At 48.9% G+C, this 24,678-nt stretch overlaps 1 protein-coding gene across 8 annotated transcripts in view; it reads left to right on the forward strand.

Annotated features, from left to right (window-relative positions):
• The window catches only part of EPS15L1 (epidermal growth factor receptor pathway substrate 15 like 1), a 96,440-nt gene that overhangs the window by 46,802 nt on the left and 24,960 nt on the right, over window positions 1-24,678 (forward strand). For 6 of the 8 annotated variants that reach the window (XM_040629110.1, XM_040629113.1, XM_040629116.1 and 3 more), the window contains exons 12-21: window positions 356-441; window positions 1,294-1,366; window positions 7,674-7,835; window positions 8,664-8,861; window positions 10,131-10,301; window positions 15,029-15,152; window positions 16,066-16,116; window positions 17,271-17,407; window positions 22,152-22,212; window positions 23,151-23,233. In XM_040629110.1, coding sequence (XP_040485044.1) covers window positions 356-441; window positions 1,294-1,366; window positions 7,674-7,835; window positions 8,664-8,861; window positions 10,131-10,301; window positions 15,029-15,152; window positions 16,066-16,116; window positions 17,271-17,407; window positions 22,152-22,212; window positions 23,151-23,233 — 1,146 coding nt within the window. The remainder of the gene's footprint in view (window positions 1-355; window positions 442-1,293; window positions 1,367-7,673; window positions 7,836-8,663; window positions 8,862-10,130; window positions 10,302-15,028; window positions 15,153-16,065; window positions 16,117-17,270; window positions 17,408-22,151; window positions 22,213-23,150; window positions 23,234-24,678) is intronic. The other 2 variants (XM_040629111.1, XM_040629114.1) reach the window with 1 other exon arrangement.

The following is a 24,678-nucleotide window of genomic DNA, read 5'->3' on the forward strand; positions in this document are numbered from 1 at the left end:
AGGGTCAGCTTGTCAAATTTTTTTTTAAGGTTTTATTTTTAAGTAATCTCTACACCCAGTGTGGGACTTGAACTCACAACTCCAAGATCCAGAGTCACATGCTCCACCAATTGAGCCAGCCAGGTGCCCCTCAGTTTGTCAGTTTTTTTTTTAAGGGAGGGGAGGGGCAGAGGGAGAGGGAGAAAGAGAATCTTTAGCAGGCCTCATGCCATGCGTGGAGCCCGACGTTGAGCTCAGTCTCACAACCCCGAGATCATGACCTGAGCCAGAATCAAGTCGGACGCTTAACTGACTGAGCCACCCAGGCGCCCCTCAGCTTGACAATTTTTAATTCTCTCTCTGAATTTGGTTCCAGGACGGTTCAAGTTCTCTTGGATCAGGGGAATTTACTGGTGTGAAGGAACTCGATGACATCAGTCAAGAGATCGCCCAGTTACAAAGGTGTGTTAGAGCTCCTTCCCCAGAGAATCTGAATCTTACGCCGGCCCTGTCCCAGCTGTTACCACAAGTACCAGAGGCTTGTGAGACATGCAGCAGGTTGACCATCACAAGTTCGTACAGCAGGAATGAAGTGCTGCGCATTCCCCTGAGTCCCTGAATTGACTTACTGAGCTCGAGTGATGACATCTGCAGTAGTCTCAGTGTGGTGTGGCCTTGGGGTCTCAGGCAGGTTGTTGCTAGGCAGCCCCGGGCCCTCCCCCTGACCTCAGGAAGGCCTTGCTCTCCCTCAACACATAAAGCGGCTGAGTCTCAGGTGGCAAGTTAATGGTTTAGGACCAACAGCTAAACCGAGAGAGCCTTCATGTCCAGGTCCCTGGCTCCTCTCTGTGCCTACTGCCTCAGTTTCCCCATCTGTAAACAAGGGCTTTGGATGGGTGGGATGTCTGCACGCTCAGCATCTGGCATAAAGAAGTGCATCCATTTCCTATATGTCCCTGGGATCCTCTTCAAAGCAGCCACCCCTCACCAGTTAATTCTGAGGGAGGGCACTGAGCAGAAGGGCCCAAAAAGCCATGTTGAGCCCTCCTCACCCTGGGCATCGCTCTGCCTTTGTCTTCCCTCTGCTCTGGGGGCTCAAGTGGTCTCACTGGGACTGATGCCTCATCGTATCCACATATTCCACCCACACTTGAGAGGAGGGGATGAGGTCGGGGGCACAGTCACTGGGAGCCAGCTGGGTTCTGTGGGTAAGGATGGAATTGGGCGTTGAGAAGTTGGCACCGAGAGAATACACCGTTTTATAGCCATGCTGTCACTCATCTGTGCTTTCCTGAAATCTTTTTCAATGCCCAGAGAGAAGTACTCCCTGGAACAAGACATTAGAGAAAAGGAAGAGGCAATCAGACAGAAAAGCAACGAAGTACAGGTAAGCGCAGTACTCACCCTGGGCACATGAGCTGTGCCCCCTGTAGTACCGGCCATGGCTGTCCGTGGGGGCGGGGCAAAGGAGAGCTAGCCCTGCCCTTCCTGGAAGCAGGAGCTTCTGGGGGGCTTCCAGATGAGGTTTTTAAATTTCCTACAGATGGGGTTTTCTTTCTCTTTTTTTCTTTAAATGGAGCTGTATAAATCACATCACATAAAATTTGCTGCTTTAGAGCATACAATTCAGTGGTTTTTAGCATATGCAGTATGTTGCTTGGCTATTTCCTCCATCTAGATCCAGAACATTTCCATTACCCCAAAAAGAAACCCCATGACCGTTAGCCCTCACCCCGCATTGCTCCTCCGCCAGCCCCTGGCAACTACTAATCTGCTTTCTGTCTCTATGGATATGCGTGTTCTGGATGTTAGAGGTGAGGCCTTTTGTGTCTGGCTTTTTCCACTCAAGTCTCAGTGTTTGAGGTTTAGTCAGTGGCTGCTAACCTGTTCTTAGGACAGTCCTGCTTCCTGGAGTTTCTCCTAGCAGGTGGTGGTGATGTGGAGATTGGGAGTCTGCTGGGCTCGAACCCAGTTCTCCTTAGCTGTGTGACCTTGGGCAAGTTACTTAACATCTCTGGGTCTTGTATGACATTGGTAATGACTGTTCTGCTTTCCTGAGTTGTGGGGCTGGAAAATGGGGTCTGGCATATGCTCAGCACTCACTCGGGGCCCTCCCTGCTCTTCTTATCATTTGAGCAGAGGGGAGTCTGCAGCAGGAGCATGGGTTCCCACAATGTCTCGGGTCTGAGTGGATAGAGAAGGTGCTGCCACTGTGAGGACATCAGAGGTGGCCATGGCACCCTGACGGTGAGCGCAAGAAGTGCCGCTGGGACTGGTGGTCTCTGCTTGAGGACCTGGCGTGTTCTGAGCTCAGAGCTGGGCGAGGGAGAAGAGCATGGCCAAGTGGTCAGGACTCCAGCTCCACCTGAGGGACCTCACCTGAGTGACCCGGACCGGTGGCTCAGCCTCCTAGCTTCCTTCTCCCCAGCTGGCACCAAGGGTCAGTGCATGGGCTGCTCACAGAGCCAAGAGCAGCGGCTGGCTGCCGTGTGCGCTGTGAAAGTGGCTGGTACTTTCTGGGCCACCTCCAAGGATGTGACCTGAGCCAGGGGAAGTAGCGTCGGACTCTGTTGGGCTCTCGAGGTGCTGGGCGGCTCTCCTGCACCACCCGCAAGGGGACTGGAGGACTCTGAGATACTAGGAAGATGGCACGTTGCGTCGATCTGTGGGAAATGTCATCTGTCATGGCTGTGGGCTGCTGGGGAGGACCCACCCTGCTTCGGCACACTCACCAGTTCACACTGTGCATTGTCCAGACCCTTCTTTCCTTTCCTGGCTTCTCGCTGTCTGTGCATGTTAGCAGTGAGGATTGGGCTGTAGATGGTCTCCTGGAATGTTTTGGATTGGAAAGCAGGGACTGGCCTGCCTCTGACAGGAAGGGCTTTTTGCTTCTGTTATAAGGAGACGTTGCAGGCGAAGTGACTATATTTCTCTGAAAGTCCCACGGTACTTTCCTCCTGTCATTTTATTCTCTTTCAGTCCTCTGATTTCCACCCATGTCCTAGAATTGATCCCTCAGACCCAGAGCCCACTCCCGCCCCTCCGTCACCTGCATCCTCTCAGCCTCCATCATTTTAGTCCTGTGGTGTGGTGGAGCTGGCCTCCTCTTCCCTCATGCCCGGCTGGGCCCAGCCAGCGACAGGATGTGTGGCCGATTCTCCCTTCCTGTTGTGTGTGGGTTGCCATGAACATGCTTTCGTTTGTATTCTGGTCCCTGAGGATCTGGGTGCTATGATGGCCTTTAACTACCCAGGAAACCAATCATCTGCTGCCAGCTCTGGGCGATTCTGAGGAAGGTGTCGGGTCTTTGCAGTGACTTGTTCTGACGGCGCAGCCAGGCCACCTAGAGCCCTGGCTTGTGGGCTCTGTTGGCACACACCTGCAGCCTTTGAGGTGCTGGGGTCCTTGTGTGCCCCAACAGCCCCACAGAGCTGGGAGAGACCCCAACTCCAGCCAGACCGACCCCTGTTCTGTGGGGGCCTCATTTGTAAGCAGGCCAGGCTGGGGCTCTGCTGTAGTGCTTGCTGGCAGCTTTTTGGTCCTAGACAGAATACTGTATTTTTTGAAAGTTCCCCTGTGAAAACCAGGTTTGGCTTTGGTTCCTGCCACCTTTTCCCATGTGGGTCTGGTCAGGAGATCACTTGCCACACCCACTAGCACAGTCTGCGGGCCAGGGCTCCGCGTGGAGTACGAGTCCTTTGTCCTCAGGTTTATGTTTGGTTTTAGGCAGCGGAAGCTTCGGCTTCAGCCCCCATGGTCCTGTTCCCAGGGTTCCCCTTCCCCACCCTCCCTGGGGGTTTCTCGCCTCCATCTCCATCACTGTCGTTCTGGTGAGCACCCGCAGTGTCTTTGCCTGGTTTCTGGTTTTATTTTGTTTCTGCGATAACATGTTACTGAGCTAGAAACTCACATCCCACACGGTCCATCCACTTAAAGTGTATAATTCAGTGGTGTTTAGTGTATGCTCAGGGTTGTACACCCATCACCACTGTCAGTTCTTCAGCACTTTCTTCACTCCGAAAGGAAGCCCCATCCCCACTAGCAGTCCCGTCGTCCCCCAGCCCCTGGCAACCACTGATCTACTTCCTCTCTCTGGATTTACCTGATCTGGACGTTACGTGGTAATGGAGTCACACATTGTGTGGCCTTTGTGTCTGGCTTCTTTCACTCCGCCTCGTGTTTTCAACGTTCATCCACGTCGTAGCGTGTGTCAGGGCGTCACTCGTTTTTATGGCTGAGTGAGACTCTGCAGTGCGGCTGGACCACATTTTGTTCATCTGTTCAGCCGTTGATGGATATTTGAATTTTTTGACTTTTTAGCTATTGCAGATGACATCACTCTGAACGTTCACATGCAAGTCCTGTGGACATATGATTTCACTTCTCTTGGGTCTGTTACCTAGGATTGGAATTGTTTGATCATGTGATAACTCTGTTTAACCTTTTGAGGAAGTGCTGGACTGTTTTCCAACATGGCTGCACCATTTTACATTCCAACCTGTTAATGCATAAGGGTTCCTGTTTCTCCATACTTACTTACTCCCCATTTTTTATTTTAGCCTTCCCAGTGGGTGTGGAGTGGTATCTCATTGGCCCTAATGCTTTCCCTAATGATGTTGAGCATCTTTTCATGTGCTCATTGGCCGTTTGTGTATCTTCTTTGGAGAAATGTCTATTCGGGCCGTTTGACCATTTTTAAATTGGGTTGTCTTTCAGTAGCTGAGTTGTAAGAGTTCTTGATAGTTTCTAGATATAAGCTCTTCATCAGATATGTGATTTGCAAATATTGTGGGTTGTCTTTTCTTTCTTGATGGTGTCCTTTGAAGCATAAAGCTTTTAAATTTTGGTGAAGTCCAGTCTATTCCTTTTTTTTCCCTGCTCTTGCTTTTGGTGTCGTATCTAAGAACTCATTACCAAATTCAGGGTCACAAAGATTTACCCCATGTTTTCTTCTAAGATTTTATCATTTTAGCTCTTACATTTAGATCTTTGATCTTTTTTCAGTTAGTTTTTGCATACGATGTGAGGTAGGGGCCCGACTTTATTCTTTTGCGTGTGGAGATCCAGTTGTCCCACACCATTTGTTGAAGAAAATGTTCTTTTTCCATTGAATGGACTTGGCACCCCTGTTGGATATCACTTGGCCGTCAATGTGTGGCTTTATTTCTGGACCCTCAGTTCTATCCCATTGCTCTACCTGCATTTCTCGTTATGTCACTACCACGCTGTCTTCATGGCTGTAGCTTCTTAGCGGCATACCTCATTTTATTGTGCTGCACTTGATTGTGCTTTGCGGATACTGTGTGGTTTTTTGTTTTTGTTTTACAAATTGAAGGTTTGTGGCAACCCCGTGTCAAGCAAATTTATCAGCACCATTTTCCCGGTAGCATTTGTTCACTTTGTGTCTCTGTGTCCCATTTTGGTATTTTTTGCAATCTTTCGAACTGTTTCATTATTGTTATATATGTTCTGGTGATCTGTGATCAAAGATTATGACTCACTGAAAGCTCAGATGATGGTTAGCCATTTTTAGCAATAAGGTATTATTTTATTTAAGGTGTGTACGTTTATTTTTAGACATAATGCTATTGTGTACCTAATAGATTGCAGTATAGTATAAACATACTTTTATATGCACTGGGAAACTAAAAAATTCATTTGACTCACTTTAGTGCGATATTTGCTTGTTGTACTGATCTGGAACAAAACCCACGATATTTCTGAGGTATGTCTGTTGTAAATTTTGAAATTGAAAAGTACGAGTCCTACAACTTTTTTTCTTCTTTTTCAAGATTGTTTTGGCTATTCGGAGTCCCTTCCATTTCCGTAATGGATTTTGGCATCAGCTTGTTAGTTTCTGCACAGAAGCCAGCTGGGGATTCCAGTGGGGTTTGAATTGAGTTTGTAGGTTGTCTGGGTTATTTCTGTGTTCTCTTTGCTTAGACACCTCCCCCGTTCTGACCCAGCTCCCATCCTAACCATGAGCTGATGGGTATTTGTCCCCTCTTCGAGTCCTCCTTTTTCATTATAGAATGAGGCTCAGATTCCTTGATGTCCCAGGCTGTTGGCCACCTGGTGTCCCAGGCTACCACACTGGGCCTGACCCCCCTCCCTGCTTCGTCTCCTCCTCCTCCGTCACTGTTCTTCCCTCAGATGTGGCAGACCCGTGTCCTGGACTCCCAACCACCAGTCTCTTCTCTTCCCCAAACTTGTCAGACTGAGGATCTGCTTACTGAATTAAAGGTCAGGGGCAGGGAGACTGGGGAGCTGTCTAGGGAGGAGAGAGCCATGACATTTTTGTCCTCAAAGCAGAGAGGAGACACCATGCCTGCTTTGGGTTTTTTCCTAAAATGGCACCAGCAGCCCACAGCCCAGGCCAGCCCTGGGGATCGGCCTCACCATCCCTGTCTTCCTGCACCCTCAAGGTCCCCTCAAATCTTTCTCTTACTTTGTTTCCCGTGGCCACCATCTCACCTAGGCTGGGGTTCCCTCCCTGCTCCTTTTGTCTGCCCCCCAGGCTTCTTTCTCCTCGCCCCACCCACCCGTGATTTTAGCTTTAGTTACGAGGCATTTGATAAGACATTTGCCTGGTTGAAAATCAAAAGGCGTGAAGCTTCCTGCCTTCCCCTTTGCCCTCTCAGAGATGCAGCCCATTAGCTCCCATGAGGCCTTCCAGGAAGGTCATGTGCATGTGTAAGGAGAGCAGTTTGTGCATATTCTCTCCTTCCTGTTTGCACGAATGCCAGAATGCGAAGTACACGTGTGCTCCGCCACGTGCCTTGTTTGCTTCACGTTGTAACTCAGAGTATGAGGTGCAGCTTCCCTTAGGGTAAAACTGTACCGCAGTTGTTAGCCAGGCCGGCCTGGTGGAAATTTACATTGTTTGCAGGTTTTGCTGTCACGTGCTGCATGTGGTCACACATGTCGTACACCTCCAAGATGCTTTTCCTAGAGGGGTCGTAGTCGGATGTGAGGGTACCTGCTGGGTCATCTTGATGGATACTGCCAGTTTAGAGAAGCGTTAGTAGTGGAGAATCGTTGTGTCCCAAGCCTGTACTTGAATGTCCTGCCCCAGAAGCAAGTACAGTCTCTTTGGCCTGGCCCTGCTTCCTTTGGCTCAAGTTGGAGCCCAATAACCCCCTTCCCCACCTTGGGCCCCCTGCTGCCCCCCCCCCGCTGGACTCGTTCCCTCCTGGCTCTTCACCTGGCTGCTGCCGGCTTGTCCTTTGGGTCCCTCCTAAGTGGTGCTTCTGTGGGGGGTCCCCTCCATCCGTGCAGCATCAGTCCAGTCTCCCCATGTCCCCAGTCCTACCCAACAGCACCCATGCATTCTGTTGGTTCCATTCCTCCTAGTTTATTTGTGTTTGGGTGATGCCTCTCCTCCCCCCACCGCTGACCACGTGTCACTGGACAGCTCTTCTTGGTGGGACCCAGCCACTCTCCTGGCCCCCGGCCTCTCCTTAGGCCGACAGTAAGTATTTTCCAAGGAACTTAGTGAGAATTCAAGCCGCAGCTGCCAGGCCGAGATGCACGCATTTACAGCAGGTGTGCACAGGGTGCCTGCCGAGTACAGACTGGGGGCATGGGGCGGTTTTGTAGGACATCGTGGGGACTCCAGCCCAGGCTGAGACCATGTTACCTGGATGTGCCCCATTCTCATCCGTCTGAAGGAGATTGATGTGACTCTTACCTAGGAATTACAAAATGATTTAGACCGGGAAACAAGCAGCTTGCAAGAGCTAGAAGCTCAGAAACAGGATGCCCAGGACCGCCTTGATGAAATGGATCAGCAGAAGGCCAAGCTCCGAGACATGCTGAGCGACGTCAGGCAGAAGTGCCAGGACGAGACTCAGATGGTGAGTCTTACACCCAGCAGTGCAGGGGGGCTTCCTGCGGGCTTCTTTGAGCTCATGAAGCCCTTGAAACACAAGGCTGAGACATCCTCCTGCTTTAATAGAGTTGCCGGACATACCACACGAGAAAGTGACCAAGCATTTGTGGCCTGACCTCAGTCTCGCCTACGAAGCCATATGGTGAACAGCTTTGGTCTCTGCTAACCTGTGTGTGTGGACGCCTCACCCTGGCCTGTGCCTCACAGCCCAGGCAGGCCAGCACACCCCTGTCCTCACTCTGCTGTCTTCACTGCTCATTACAAACCAGGGGGCTGCAGCCTCAGGAGATTGCAAAGCCCTTATGTCTCCCTCCGAGGCCTCGTATGGGGATGTTTAGCCCCTCGGGGACAGATTGCCTGTGCTTATCCCAGGTCTCATTCTTCCTTATCCCAAATTGACTTTCTGTCGGTTACATGGGTGTGCGTATGTCTGCCTTCTTGCTTCTTTCTGTCTTGCGAGTGGAGAGAGGGCCTTGGAAGGAAGCCAGGTGTCCGGGCATCAGGCTGGTGTCTGCCTCACTGAGTTAGCTCATTCCAACAATGTGAATTAAGAATTCTCCCTCAGGGCGCCTGGGTGGCTCAGTCGGTTGAGTGTCCAACTCTTGGTTTCGGCTCAGGTTGTGGTCTCGGGGCTGTGACATCAAGCCCCACATCAGGCTCTGCATGCAGTGTGGAGTCTGCTTGTCCCTTTCCCTCTGCTCCTCCCTGCACTCGCGCACTCTGTCTCTCTCAAATAAATAAAATCTTTAAAAAAAAAAAAATTTTCCTTCAATCATATTTCGTTTCATTTCAGATTTCCTCATTGAAGACCCAAATCCAGTCTCAGGAATCTGACCTCAAGTCCCAGGAAGATGACCTGAACCGGGCCAAATCGGAGCTGAACCGATTGCAGCAGGAAGAAACCCAGCTGGAGCAGAGCATTCAGGCTGGGAAAGTTCAACTGGAAACCATTATCAAGTCCCTGAAATCGACGCAAGATGAAATCAACCAGGTATGTTTCTGCTGGCCGTGACCGGGTCTTCTGGCACGGGGAGTAGCTGCAGTGACCGGTCACATCGCTGTGCCTGACCAGCCTGTGTTGGTCTGCACCTGCCCTGAGGCCGCTTGTTTCCTTTGCTGTCACCCACCTCATTTACGTTAGGTTCTCTTCTTAGAGGCTGTCGTCCTGGCCTGGAGGATAAGCACCCAGAATCCTCCAGCACGTGTTCCAGCATCATGGCCCGGTGGTAGTTCCCTTTGCCTCGCCGTCCTTCCACTTCCCCCGCTGAGCGTGTGCCATTTTGGGAGAATGGGCAGGGTCTGTGTGAGGACTTGAATAGCTCCTTTGGAGACAGTCTTGGGTACAGTAACGCCCTCACCAGCATGGTTCTTGGACAAGAAAGAGGGACGGAGTCTGAGACCGGTTCTGGCACCTCTCTATCCCCGTGCAGTTTGAGGACTGGCACATGCAGGAGGCCCCACCCTGTGACGAGCATCACCCCATGTGAGGTCCTTTTCCAGTTCTTCAGACTGTCTGGGCACCCCATCCTTCTGCACCGATGTGAAGGCTCTGAGGCCTGTAGTGGGGGCTCGCCAGCAGAGGGAGGGCTCCTTTCATGCTCCCCTGTATGCAACGGCCCCTAGGTGTCCCATCTACGGCGTGGGGTGACGCTCACTCTTGGCAATGTCAAAATGGCTGGTCATGCTTCCTTTCTTGACTGGCTCCATCTCTCCCTCTTTTTGTCAGATTACAGACAAAAGTTGATCACAAACGTGTGCCGGGGGTTTAATACCTTCTATTGTGTTTCATTCTTAAGGAATAGGTATAGTATTATCTTAAGACCTTTTTCCTCCAAGCACTAAGAGTCTGTTCAAGGTAAATAGAACCGAGACATGAGTGTGTGTTAGTAATAATAACAGTGATGTTCACTGCTGCTTATTCATGCAAACGGGGTGATAAAAACCCCATAAAGGAAAATGTCAACTATCGCTTGGAACAGATTGTGAATCTGGATTTTACCAATTTCAGTTTGTTCCAGAATTGACAAACGTCTGTTTGAACATAGGCCTCCCTTAGGGGCTGGGGATACAGAGAGGCCTCATGGGGCTGTGGGAAGGACCTCATTCTGGTTTACAAGTGTTCTCACTTCTTGTAAACTCTGTAGGCGAGTAATTCAGTTTCCCATTGAATCACTCAGGGTTGGGCATTAGGAGAAAAAAATGTCTCGCCTGACGCTTTTCCCCTAAACCCTGCGTGATATCAGCCATTTTTGTTGTGTAGGCAAGAAGCAAGCTTTCCCAGCTGCACGAGAGCCACCAGGAAGCCCACAGGACCCTGGAGCAGTACGACGAGGCGCTCGATGGGGCCCACGGCGCCAGCCTGACCAACCTAGCCGACCTGAGCGAGGGGGTCTCCCTGACAGAGAGGGGCGGTTTTGGAGCCATGGTAAAGGTCGAATAAACATATTCCAGTCCTGGGCTTAGGTCCCACGTTGAGATCAGAGAGTGCCCTGCCTGCTGGATCGGGCGCTTGCCAGCCTTGATTCTGTCCAAATGCAGGGCGTTTCTTGTGTGCGCTGCTGCTCTGTGTGTCCCCACAGGCCCTGCAGCCCAGTGCACGTGGCTGTGCGCCAGCCTTGCTTCCGGGACAAAGCGAAGGATAGGCCTGAATTCTTTGTAAACAGTATTTAAAGACCTTCATCTCCGGTGGGCCAACCACCCACATTTGGAGGGCTTCCCAAACTTAACCAAAATTGAATCAAGCTCTCACACATTGTGAAACCCTATATTCTACTAGTTGGGGGGACCAGGGGAATGTGTGTGTATGTGTGTGTGTCTATGTCTATGTGTGTCTGTGTTCCCACAAGGAGCACCTTGAAAATCGAATGGAGCACCTTGAAAATCAAGGAGCACCTTGAAAATCGATCCAAAAAAGTGACAGCCCTTCGAGGCACTGCTGTTCGACCTATGAACTGGCCTCTCTCTTGCAATTTTGGTAATGCCGAAAACCTCGGCACTTTATGACCCTAGGGGTCCCGATCAAGGCCCAAGGGGCTGTTGGCCTCTTAGGTTTCTGTGGACTCTGGGGCTGCTCACAACCAGCCAGTGTTACTTTTTCCCTAGATTGTCACGTCCCCTTGTTCCTACCAGAGTCTGCTGTTCCGGCCCTGAGCCCCAGCGTTTCCACTTTAGTCTGGCTGATGAGAGCATCTGTGTGCTCCTGAGGGAGCCAGTGGGACGCGGTTGGTCTTGATGGTTTGGTCGTGCTGTGCTTCCAAAGCCTTTCGCTGCTCACCCTGCACTGCTGCCCCCTTGTCCAGGGCTCCTGCTCTGAGCCCTCCTTCTGCCCCTGGCCCTGTTGGCTTCACAGATTCCTTTTCCTTCCTGTAATAATACAGCTTCTCTCTCTTTCTCTCAACTAGAGACCTAGCTATTCATGTTCATTTCTTGACGTATTTCTTTCCTCAGTAGCTGAGTACTCATTCCCAGGAATTTATGGGAAAGCTTATACCTCCTTCCCTGAGTCTCTTAGAAGACACTGTTGGTGCTCTCATCTGTCTCCTGTCTCTGGCCTTTGCTGCTTCCCTCTGCTGTTCACAGATTCCTTTTTGTCATGGAACTGTAGACCGGTGAATTCCATATCCGCCCTGGGGCCCATCGTCAGCTCGATTGTCCGAATGTGGACTACGAACAACCATTCTTCGTTAACCGTGTGAGGCAGAATTGCCTGCTTGGCTCTCTGGCTGTGTCCTATCTCAGTGTGTGCCTTCAGCTTCGTGACCCTGCTTTCACTTTTCCCATCTGGCGTTGGTCCCCTTGCACAGCTTTGGGCTTGTCCCGTTTCATCTTAGTTCACAGGACAGCTCACTCTCAAACCCTTTTGCAGGTTCGAATAAGATGGGTTTCCTTGGGTAAAAAGTTGGCAGCAAGGTGGCAGTTTGCAAGTGGCCAGTGATTTCCCTCCTCTCCCCCACAGATTTTTAATCTTTCCTTATTTTCATTTATCTTGTAAGTGAGGCAAAGTTTACATGATAGTCAACTCATCCTGGAATGTCGACGTCAGATATGTTACATAGAAACTTGCAACCAGTGTCTGAAAGAAAAACTATATTTATCTTGTTGTACAAATACAGTTTTTAAAGCATTTTTCGGTTTGTTTCCTTTTCTTAATAAACACTTTGAAGAGGGCTTTTTGTTTACTCTTGAATATTTCGAGACTGCTTCAGAGAGCTCTTAGTACTCTTTGAGGTGGGCAAAAGTGAGGGGTTTAGTCCCCTGAGAATAGTGTAACCAGAGAGGTGCATCTAGAACTTTCTAAGGCTGGACAGTTCTACCAAAGTTACTAACTTTAGTGTTAAGCTCATACTGTGTTACTTTGTCCAAGAGACTGATGTTTCTTAAAGCCAAATTTATTTCTTATCTCTCATCCGGTGATGAGAATACTGGCCTCTTGCCCTTGAAGGCAGCACCCAACCACCCTGTCTAGTAGAGAGAAAGTAATAAATCATCCCAGACTTAAGCCTCATCAAGAACTCATCATTGGGTCGTCTGTCGCATCCAGTCCCACTGGCGTGCTGGAGCCATATTTTCTTGACTTTCCAGAGCTGATTATTAAGTAGGAATTTTGTAACCTGATTGTTCAACTTTTGGTAACTTGGATTCAGCCACGGTGGGAGTATTTACACCATGGGAACTGGCAGAAGCTACCAATCAGGGCTCCCCCGCCCCCCTAGAGAGCTGGTTCACCAGCACACCACTGCCCAGCCCCCATCTAAAGGGAAGGAAAGTCACAGAAACTCCTTTCAGAGTTGTCACATCTATTTCTTACCAAGTGCAGAACTTAAGACTAGTTACTGAACTCCGTGTTCGAGGTCTTTTACCTCTGCTGAGGGATCTTTCACCCCGGTGCTTGTCTACTGCACTTGCGTCTCCCAGGTGGCAGATGGCTCAGTTCTCATTGCAAAGTGGTCAGTGGATGGTGGAGTTTACGGCATTTCTGCAGCAAGGGAAGGGTCATTCTCTGCTCTGAACCTGTGAAATGGAGTCGGAACCCGAACCCTCCTGGGGTCTTGTCAGGCTTCTCCTTTGAAGGGGAGAGAGCGATTGCTGCCTAAGGCAAATAATTGCTCTTGAGAAAGAGACTGCAGACCTGACTTTCAGTTCAGGGAGCTCACAGGCAGAGCCCCTAGAATCACAGTCTCCTTTCTGCCATTGCCCCCTTTTATTTGGCAGGCTTCCAAGTGATGATCTAAAACATTAGAAAAACAAACAGTATCCACCAACTTGTAAATCAGTGCTATTAAAAACTAAATAGAAGCTTCCAACCTGAGACCAAGCTGTCATTCTTAATGCACACCTATATCCAGGTCATCATCTCTCTCCGTTCTTCTGGAACAGATACAGCCCTTCCCCCGGTACAGTGTGAGAGGTTGATTCTCCATCTTGGCCTCCCAGCTTCTTCAGATTGGGACTTCTCCGTCCTATTTCTCTGTGTCTGAGTGCCCCATCAGACGCTTGCTGGGTGCACGCATGGAGCAGGTGTTAGCACCATGCTGTCCTTAACGAACCGCACACTTCCGCCAGACGCGGTGCTTGCGGACATCTGTACTTACTTGCCTAAGAACCCTGCTTGGTTTCCCCACCTTGGGAAGCCCTGTGGTTGGAGGCTGCAGATAATCTTTCCCAGGTAAGAAAAATCATTCTGGATTCATCAGAGGGTAGGGGTGTTGGTCGTCCTTCTGAAGCCTGGGGCTTCCCATTGGCCCAGTGCCTCTGAGAGCCATCCTGCTTCCCCAAGTCAACCAGCCCAGAGTGCTAGGAGCCTCGTCAGGAATCTCCCTTTGGCACCTTTGACGTCATTGCCCTTGTAACCATTGTCTGTATTTTTACGGAAGCCCCAGCTCTTGAATTATTTGGCTTAGGAATAATGGATGTTTGCCAGCCCCACGGGTGCTGACATGTCTGCCAGATTCAGTGAGGATGTTGTGCTTTTTCATATCACAGTGAAACCTTCATGTTTTCACTGAGGGTGTGTCTTTATTAACCAAAATATACTCACTGTTTCTAAACGAAGTGCATTGTTCCTGTGTAGATTACACCCCCCCCCAACATTTGGACCATTTTCCACTATAAAAATGTGCTCTTCAAAAGCAAATCTTTTTTTTTTTTTCTTCTGGTTTAAACATGCTTGTTTGTTTCTAGAAATAAGCACTTTTTAAAAAACATGCAAAGTGCAAAGTGTGTATGCTCTAGTAGTTCTAACTGCATAAGCAACTCATTTCCTCCCAAGATGTAAATAGCCAGCATGTTTCTTGGTGTGGAAACAGCATTTTTAAAAAATGCCCACATAGGTAGACGTTTTATGAGAAAAAGATGATTGAGGGAGGCCACACTTTTGAACAAGGCCCATGCTGTCGTTGTTGAGTGGCTTGTTAGGTTTTCTTTTTGACATTTCCAAAAATACCACTGTTTTCTGACTTAGTGATTTTTTTTTAAGAAAAATTTCTAATTGTGAGAAAATACACATAACACAGAATTGATCATCTGAACCATGCCTCAGTATATTCACACTGTGCAACTAAACTCCAGAACATTTTCATACCCACTAGACACTCACTCCCCGTCCCGCTCCCGCAGCCCCTGGCACCCACTGCTCTGCTTTCTGTCTCTGTGAATCTGACTCCTCTAGGGACCTCATATAAAGTGACACTGTCACACAGCATTTGTCTTTTCGTGACTGGCTTGCTTCACTCAGCATAATGTCCTCAAGGGTCAATAATATTCCCTTATATTTTTACATACTTCATCTGGTATATCTCTTCGTCCATCGGCAGACATTTGGGTTGCTTCCACTCAATTTTTAAATACACTTTTATATTGCAAGAGTGATGGACTTACAGGAAAACTTAAAGATAGCACAGAAGGTTCCCACATGCCCCGCACCCAGCTTCCCCTATTGTTAACACCTTGTCCCTGTGAATGAACATTTGTCACCGTGAATAAACTAGTGTCGACATGTCATTGTGAACCGGCATCCACATTTCTTCAGTGATTTTTCAGTTGTTCTCTGTAGGGTCCCACTGCTTGAAGGAGAAATACACAAGTTGGGTAGGGAGTTCTTTACTTTGCTTTAAATTTGAAATAATAAAATTCCTGTCCTGTCTCTTCACACAATTACAGGACGATCCTTTCAAAAATAAAGCCTTGTTATTTAGCAACAATGCCCAAGAATTGCATCCGGATCCTTTCCAGGCCGAAGACCCCTTCAAATCCGACCCATTTAAAGGCGCTGATCCCTTCAAAGGTATCTCGCTCGGTGCCCACTTCGTCACTAGAGGGCTGTTTACTTTGTGCCATTTACAACTGTCCGATGATTCGAGTGGGTGCAAGATAGCACCTTCCGGAATGGAGGGGGAAGGGAGTTCTGGAGCCTCCTGGGCCACCTGAGTGTTTCACCTCAGCCGGCTCACTCCGGAGCTGAGGCGTTGGCGTGTGGTGGGAAGAGCTGAGCTCCCAGCTCCCAGCGAGGTACCCACATTCAAGGGCAGCTGGCTCTGCCCTTAACCTCTGCGCATCTCGGTTCCCAGCCTCCCAGGGGTGGTAAATTCTCCCTCGCTCTTCTGGTGGGATCAGTAAGACAATCAGATGCAGTCACGATTATGAAACTACCCAGTGAAGGACAGGTTCCCCACGTAGGTCTAAGGTCTTCATGTGACGCATTTACCCAGAGCTGCACACGTGTCGAGAGTAAGAAGACTTCTAGAAACAAGTTTTCCCCGGTTTCTCGGTTTTTTTCAGAGCAGGAAGCCCGAAAGCCTATCTGTACGTTCCTGCGCAAAGTGCTGGGGCGGGGAGAGGGCAGTGGGGGTGCCTTTCCAGTGTCAGATGTGGGGTCGAAGCTCCTGAAGCTCGCAGGTGTGGAGCTCCTCGTCGCTCCAGGGCTGCCTGTGGGTTGAGGACTGGGGCAGCGCCGGGATCCTGTGTTGTCGCAGCTGCGGGAGGTGAGACGGAGATGAGATACAGGCATAAAGCGTGGCGGAGAAAGAGGAGTGAATTCTGGTTCACTCCACATTTTCCCCGCCTCCGGCCAACAATACCTCATTTCATCTTGAACACCCCAACTAAGAAAAGCCGCCTCGGCCAGAGGCTGCTCCCACTTGGATATGCCAGAGTCCTTTCTGCCATAGAGCTAAACATTCCTCTCTCCTCTAACCTAGGTGACCCATTCCAGAATGACCCCTTCGCAGAACAACAGACAGCTGCAGCAGGTAAAAAGCCTTTGTTGAAAAAACTTCTTGTTTCTTCGTGGACTCATCCTCAGACTGTCTCCATTCCTAGTTCAAATTGAGGGAAATAGAAAAGCAGCCTGTCTGCCATGCCTGCTAGGACAGGGCAGCAGGGGAGCTTAGTTTCTGAGGAAGCCTGGCAGTGACTTGCCCTCCCCTTCACGGTCGGGTTCCCCTTCTTGCCAACCTCACAGTGTGAAGAGAAGCAAAACTAGAAAAGGAGCTCCCAGTGGCTAGGCGATTTTTCAAACATGCCCATGGCAACTCGTTCCCACGTGCTCACTTGTGTCACCTGTGGTAGCATCAGGGGGCCCCCGTGTAGCGCCTGCCTGCAATGGGGCTTCGGTCTACACAGACCAGAGGTGGTGGCGGCAGCGAGTACTGGGAAGGACCACCATCTGCACTGCGTGAAAGCCTAGTTCTTGTTCCCTCCTGGTGACAGCGGCTTTGCCCCGCGTCCATTCACCATGGCTGCACCCCGCATTCCAGGGGAATGAATGCACCATGGGTGTGGTGTTGCAATCGTGCTGCCTGTTTATTTATCGACTTCTTTATTTCTGTTTGTTTTTTTATTGAGGTGAAGTTCGTATAACACAGAATTCACCATTTTCAAGTGACAATTCAGTGGCTTTTGGTACATTCATAATGTACAACCACCACCTCCGTGTAGTTCTAGAACATTGCCGTCCCCTAAACGGAAGCCTCATCCTCATGAGCAGTCACGCCCCTTTCCCCCTCCCCCAGCCCCTGGCAACCACCACTCTGCTTTCTGTCTCTGGATTTATCCGTATTTTGATTATTAAAATCAGCTTTGTTGGGAGGTGTAATACAAATACACAGCAAAATTCACCAATTTTAAGTGTATAATTAGATAAGACTTGGTACATGTGTGCAGTCGTGTGAGGTAGAGAACATCTCCATCGTCCTAGAAGGTTCCCTTGTGCCTCCTACCCCCCACCCCTAGTCCCCGGCAATCACTGACCTGCTTTCTGTCATTACGGTTTTTCCCTTTTGTAGAATTTCATATAAGTGGCATCAGTCAGCTATGTGTTCTTTTATATTTGGGTTCTTTCATGAAGCAGAATGTTCTTTATTCATGGGCCATGTTTTTCTTCATTTTCCAAAACACCCTCTAGATCCATTCGGAGGGGATCCTTTCAAAGAAAGTGACCCATTCCGTGGCTCTGCGCCTGACGACTTCTTTAAGAAACAGACAAAGAATGACCCGTTTACCTCAGACCCGTTCACGAAAAACCCTTCCTTACCCTCAAAGGTGAGTGACACCAAGGAGGTGTATGTGCTAACTGTGTGTGCCCGGTGCTCATCCCTGTGAGGCTTGTCCCATGACTCAGGCTGTCACAAGCAGTGGACCAGTGAGCCCATGTCAGGATGGCTTGGGTCCCGAATAGCTCTCTTTTTTCTGTTCCTTTCTGTGCGCCTGTCACTTCAGCTCAGGCCCACTGGGTGGCTTCTCTGTTCTATCACCTGCCCCCACTGCTGCCCCGTCGCCCAACAAAACTGAAACAAAACAGAGCATCACATGCTCCACACGGCTGCCCTGCCATCTTCCTGGCAGCACTGAAAGTGTGTGAGGCATTCACATGCCCCTCTCCATCCCCAGCATCAGCAAACCTATGTCTTGCATGGTGTTAGGCCCAATGCACTGCATTAAATTGGTGTCTGTTGGGATTTAAAAAGCAAAAAAGTGACTCTGTGATTGAACAGAGAATTCTCGTGTCTAGTGAGGGTGGTGTGTAGCCTCTCTTCATGTTCTAGGCTGCATCTCTCTCTCTGCCCCACACATTCCCTGGTTTTCCTCTTCTCCACGGGCCTGTTTGTCGCCCTAGACCCAGAGCTTCTTGAAGGCAAAGATTAATTTGTAACATTCTGTTGATAGACCTGTCTCGGGAGCCCCCTTTTGTTTCTGCTACTGATCTGTGTGTGTGATCTGTGTTCTTGCTCTCTGTTGATCAATTTTGTTGAGCTTGTCTGTGAACCAGCTTTTTTTTTTTTTTTTTAAAGATTTTATTTATTTATTCGACAGAGATAGAGACAGCCAGTGAGAGAGGGAACACAAGCAGGGGGAGTGGGAGAGGAAGCAGGCTCATAGCAGAGGAGCCTGATGTGGGGCCCGATCCCATAACGCCGGGATCACGCCCTGAGCCGAAGGCAGACGCTTAACCGCTGTGCCACCCAGGCGCCCCTGTGAACCAGCTTTTGACTGTATTAATTTCCTCTACTGTTTGCTTCTATTTCACTGATTTCTGCTTTTTATTATTTCCTTCCTCCTGTTTATTTTGGGTTAGTACTTGCTCTTCCATTTCTAACATCTTAAGATTCAACCTTAGGTCACTGACTTTAGACCATCTTTTCTAATATAATATTTTAAAATGACACATTTCACCCTAAGCACCACTTAGCTGCATTCCACACGTTTTCATATGTTGTATCTTCATTTTCCTTTAGTTCGAGGTATTTTCTACTTTCCCTTGTGATTTCTCTGTTGAAGCATGGATTATTTAAAGTACTGTTTTATTTCCAGGTATTTGTTCTTTCCTTCCTTTACGTATCTTGTAATACTGATTTTTAATTAAATCTGTTATTAGAGAACATATTTTGTGTGTTTGCAGTCCTTTTAAATTTCTTGATAGCCATGTTTTGGTTTGTGTTGTCCATCCGACATGTACAATTGAGAAGAATGTTGATCTGCAGTTGTTGGGTGTCATGTTCTATAAATGCCAATTATGTCAGTGTGGTTGATAGTATTGTTTGGATCGTTTGTATCCTTACTGTTTCTGTTTGCTTGTTTTGTAGCTCTACCACTGTACCCATTGCTGAGAGAGCAATGTTAAAGTCTGTGATTGTGGAATTGTCTATGTCCCTGTTAATTCTGTCAAGTTTTGCTTCATGTGTTTTGAAGCTCTGTCCGGTGCCTACGTATTTATTCTTCTTGTTGCACCCTGATGCAGTGACCTTTTTATCATAATAAAAGCTTCCTTTTTTCTTGTGGTGATATCTCTGTCTTGAGATCTGTTTTATCACATATTGAAATAGCCTTCCTTCATCCTTCTTATGCTTGCTCTTCGCCTGCTGTATCTTTTTTCATCCATTTACTTTCAGTCTACCCAGGTTTTCATACACAAAGGGTTTTCTATAGCGAGCATATAGTTGGGACTGCTTTTCTCTCCAGCCTGGAAATCTCTGCCTTCAAAATAGAGTGTCTAGTCCATTAACATTTAATGCAGTTATTGTTATGGTTAGATTTGAGTCTACTGTTTTGTTATTTTCTTGCTTTTTATCCACTGTGTTTTGTTTCTCTGTTCCCTCTCTGCCTTCTTTTAGATTATTTGAATGTTTTCTAGAATTCCATTTTCTAGTATCTGTTGGCTTCTTTTAACTATACCTATTTCTATTATTTTTTGGAGGGATTAACCATATACACTCTTAACTTTTCATAGGCTACTTGGAGTCAATATTATATCACTTCATGTAAAATGTAGAGAAGTTGCAACCATATAGGTCCATTTGTTCACCTCCTCCCCCGCCAGCAATGTCTCCTCTTATGTTCTAGCTGTTGTATGAATATAATATATCTAAATATGCCATAAACTCCGTAAGACTGTCTTACAAGTTTTGCTTTAATCCATTGCATGTGTCTAAAAGAAGTTTTAAAAAGGAAAAGGCGGTCTATTTATCTTTATCCATAGATTTGCCATTTCTAATGCTCTTGATTCCTTTCTCTAAGATCTGATTTTCCCTAATGATCCCTTTCCTTAAGCCTGAAGAACTTTCTTCGGCATTTCTCACAGTACCGGTCTACTTTGTTGCCATTCTTTTTTTTTTTTTCCTCTTTAAAGATTTTATTTATTTATTTGTTAGAGAGAGTGAGAGCGAGAGAATGCACACGCACAAGCAGCGGGAGCGACAGGCACAGGCAGAGGGAGAAGCAGGCTCCCCACTGAGCAGGGAGCCCGATGCGGGACTCAATCCCAGGACCCTGGGGTCATCACCTGAGCCGAAGGCAGACACTTAACCGACTGAGCCACCCAGGCATCCCTTTATTGTCACTCTTGAAGGGTATTTGTGCCCAATCTAGTATTTTTTTTTTTTCCTTCCAGCACTTTTAGGATGTTATTCCCCTGCCTTCTGGCCTCTGTGTCTTTGAGGAGAAGCTGTGAGTCTCTTGGGCAGTCGTTCCCCCATAGGTGCTGTGCTGTTTTTCCCTAGCTGCTTAGGTCTTTATTTCTGCTTTTCAGTAGTTTGACTGTGAAGCACGTGTGTATATGGTTTTCTTTGGATTTAAGCTGTTTGGGGTTTGCTGAGGTTCTTTTTTTTGTTTTGTTTTTAAGATTTTATTTATTTATTTGACAGAGAGAGAGAGATAGCCAGCGAGAGAGGGAACACAAGCAGGGGGAGTGGGAGAGGAAGAAGCAGGCTCATAGCGGAAGAGCCCGATGTGGGGCTCCATCCCAGAACGCCGGGATCACGCCCTGAGCTGAAGGCAGACGCTTAACCGCTGTGCCACCCAGGTGCCCCTGCTGAGGTTCTTAAATCTGTAAATCAGGTGTTTTACCAAACTTGGCAGGTTTTTGGCGATTACTTTCGTAGACATTTTCTTTTTCTACCATATTCTCTCCTTTCTTTGTAGGATTACAACTACTTTTATATTAGAGGTTTTGCTAATGGCTCTCTGAGTCCCTGAGACTCCGTTTTCTCTTCATTTTTTTTTCTCTTTTTTTCTGTAGATTGGGTACTTCTGCTGATCTGTCTTCAGCTTCATTTACTTTTTTCTCGATCATCTGTAGTTTAGCTGACCTAGTGAAGTTTTTATTTTATGTATTGTGCTTTTTTCAGTTTTCGAATTTCCATTTGTGTCTTTGTATAGGTTCTATTTTTCTGCTAAGATCTCTTATCCATTCCTCTTAAGTGTATTTTCCTTTACTTCATTGGACACAGTTATTCCTGCTTTAAGTCATCCTCATCAAAGAATTCCAGAACATCTGGCTCCTCTTGGAAATGGTTCTATCAATTGTCTTTTCCTTTGACTGGCCTTGGGTTTTTCGGTTCTTGTTCTGTTGAATGATTTCAGAACATATCCTGTGTATTGTGAGTGCTCGGTTGTGCCTCCAGAGAGCCCAGATGCTTTTGTTTCAGCAGGCAGTTGACTTGGTGAGTCTCCACTGCAAACTCACTTTCTCCTGCCCGTAGCTGTGCACTTAACGACCTTAGCTGTAGGCTGCATTCAGTCTGCCCTCCCGCACACGGTGCTGGGGTCAGCCCTCGTCTTGGGCAGAGCTTATCATGAAATTTCGGACATGAAAGTTCTCTGCCTCTCTTTTCTGGGGCCCTGACCCTTTCCCATGACTGTGGTTGTCCCAGACCACCATCCTCTCGTCTTTAGGCCAGAAAGACAGTGAGTTTTCTGTTGGGGTCTAGCCTCACAAAGCCCTCAGATGATAGCTGTCTAGACAGAAGACGCAACCTCATATGGGGCACCTGGGTGGTGCAGTCGTTAAGCATCTGCCTTCAGCTCAGGGCGTGATCCCGGCGTTATGGGATCGAGCCCCACATCGGGCTCCTCCGCTATGAGCCTGCTTCTTCCTCTCCCACTCCCCCTGCTTGTGTTCCCTCTCTCGCTGGCTGTCTCTATCTCTGTTAAATAAATAAATAAAATCTTTAAAAAAAAAAAAAAAAAAGAAGACGCAACCTTGTGCTGTTGGCTCCTGCCAACTTGGAGTTCTCGTCCAGTCTTTCTGCTCTGGCTCCCTTCCTGAACCTTCAGGTGGTTGCTTATGTTTACTTATTTGTTTTGCATTTTGCCCCGAGTTTATAGGTGTGCTGTGCGGGAGGGGTTGGTCTGTTGGGGTTTTACGCCACCAGGGCTTAGTTTGAATCGTTTTCTCCTCACGGCCAGCCCCTGCTCAGTGTACGCAGGTAGCAGGAAAGTCTGCGGTGGGACGAATGGCTGGGGGAACGAATGAACTGCTTTTTACTCTTCCCTCTCTCCTTTCACTCAGCTCGACCCTTTTGAATCCAGTGATCCTTTTTCATCCTCCAGTGTCTCCTCAAAAGGATCAGGTGAGACTGATGACTTATTTTCCTTCCGACTCTCCCCCAGCCAGTGGAAGGAGCCCACCCAGTTCACGCATTCATTTCTGAAGCTGTGTGTCCTCAGAGTTTATGTCCTTAGTCAGTGACACTCACATCCTCGCCTGAGGCCCTTCAGCCAAAGTCAGCTCCCCCGGCTGCTCATCTTTCCGGAAAGGAAGGTTGGCAGTAGGAATGAAGTCCGTAATAACACCAGTGTTCCTGGTTACTCTTTACTCATTTCTCCTTACAAATCCTTGATTTGTACCTTCGGATCTTTTTCCTAAAAGAGTCGAAGTTTGACTGTGGGTCCTGGCTTGTGCATTAAGGGAGAGGGGAGCGTTTGGATTCCCCCTTGCTTTTGGGAACAGGCCCCACTTGATCCTGCTGCCTTGCCTCGCAGCTTGTGCTTGTTGGTGATAGAGTTTGGGTTCATAGGTGGGTGTGTGGGTTATGCAGGCAAGTTGCCCCACCAAAGGAGAAAGTTCTGCAAAACTCTGCACCCGCAGACAACCTCCCCACATACATGGTGTGGATGGCGGGTCCCTGCGGAACTTCACCTCCCTCCCTGACCCAGGAGGGCAGTCGGCTGTGCTTCTGCACTTATCACTCCTTTGCTGACTGTGAACAGTGCTGGCTAGAAGTACAGATATGGAGCACAGTCCCTGTGGCTCTGCCCGAGGCGGCCGTCATGGCGAGAGATGCCTGGGCTGAGCTGCACCAACCATGAGCCAGAGCGGGTTGGGGGCAAGGAGGCCGTGTTGAAGGACTGCATCCAGATGTGCAACCCTGGCAAGCAAATGCTACCTCCTCGGATGTCCCGCGCTGGGGGCCGTTGACTACTGAGAGGCAGCACCTCCCCCTGCCCCTGGAGGCGCGTTCCATGGATGCCCTGTAATTAACTCTGCCACTGTTGGTGCTACTTGCAGGTCCCTTTGGAACTGTAGACCCCTTCGGAAGTGGGTCCTTCAGTAGTGCTGAGGGCTTTGCCGACTTCAGCCAGATGTCCAAGGTAAAGCCCCTCCCATGGAGCACGCGTGCCTCTGCCAGTGTCTTTGTGCCTCTTGTCGTGGTCGTGTCGTGAGCGGCCAGGCATAATTGTTAGCACCACGTATGTATTTCCTGGCACCTGTCAGACGCTGAAACATATCCTCACACGAGGTCGTGAGCTGGCAGGGAGGGTCTAGAAAATGCCTGTGGTTGTGATCGGTTCCATTTCCCTTCCTCTGAGTGAAACCGCCAGGGCCGTGTGTCCCTCTACAAGGCATAAGTGTCGCTCCCCTGGTCCTACTGGTGTCTGTTAGCCGCCAGATCTCAGGCAATGAAGCTGTGGCTGCACAGACTCAGAGAAGGTGTTAGGCACAGAGGGCTCGGGAGGGTCATGGGGGCAGGCCTGGTGTGCAGGCAGCTGAGGCTGGAACTGTGGGCCCCAGGCTGGCAGGTGGGAGGCATCCGGAAAGAGTGGACCGGTTATGTAAGTGGGAGCTGCCCAAGACAAGCTGAGAAGGGTTTGGAAAGCGAGGGCTACATTCTGTGAACAGATATACGGGTGAAAAGGGAGCTGTTCCAGACAGATGACATTGCCACAGTTGTCAGGCTGGGCAGTGTCTGTGTGGCCGCAGTTAAGTGAATATAACCCCATATGGTGTTGGGGCCCTATTGTGTGGAGGGGCTGGGGAAGGTGTGGCTAGAAAGCTAAATCTTTAACGTAGCAAGAAGACAATTAGTAGATCATATCCAAAATGGACAGGTTAAGAAATAAGAGTAGAAGCCCATGATTATGGAGGTAAATCCCAGAAGAAACTGCTAAGAAGTCAAAGACGTCGGCCATGATGAGTGGGAAAGGCAGTGATCTGAGGATCTGCTGGTGTTTGTTATAATCTTTAGTGTCCTTTGCTTTTGAGTATGAATATGTTTCTTTGATAAGAAAAGCAGCAGTAGGTGTTCCCTATGTTGGCCTCCGGTCCCCGTCCCTAGGACCGCTCGTGCTCCGCTGCTTCTCGGCCACCCCTCAGGCAGGTGAGGGCCTCATGGAGCACAGCCTGCGGCCAGAGTCCTGCTGCTTTACCACCCCACCGATCTTCAGTATCCACCTGCTCCAGCCCCATGTACCATCAGCATGGGGTGGGGGTGGCCACAGGCAGAAAACAGTCTCCATCCCTGATCTCACCTCCCATTGGGGAGGTTCGGAAGCCAGATGGTGGAGAGGGAGCTGGGGAGGGAGTCTCTGGAGCATGTGGGAGCCGAACATCTTCGACAAGGAGTCACTTGCTTCTTGCACCCCGCCAGCCCCTGCTGGGCACCCTCGCCATGCCAGCTCCTTGGGGTGTCCTGCCTGCTGACTCTGTGTTCACTCAGCCTGACGGGCATGCACTTGTCTGGGCACTGAGCACTTGTGATGAACCGGTGCGTGTTGTGGCACACGGCTTTCAAGAAATGTTTGAGATTCTGTTTAGG

Source organism: Ursus maritimus, unplaced genomic scaffold (assembly GCF_017311325.1).
Source record: "Ursus maritimus isolate PB19 unplaced genomic scaffold, ASM1731132v1 scaffold_14, whole genome shotgun sequence".
NCBI lineage: Eukaryota > Metazoa > Chordata > Mammalia > Carnivora > Ursidae > Ursus > Ursus maritimus.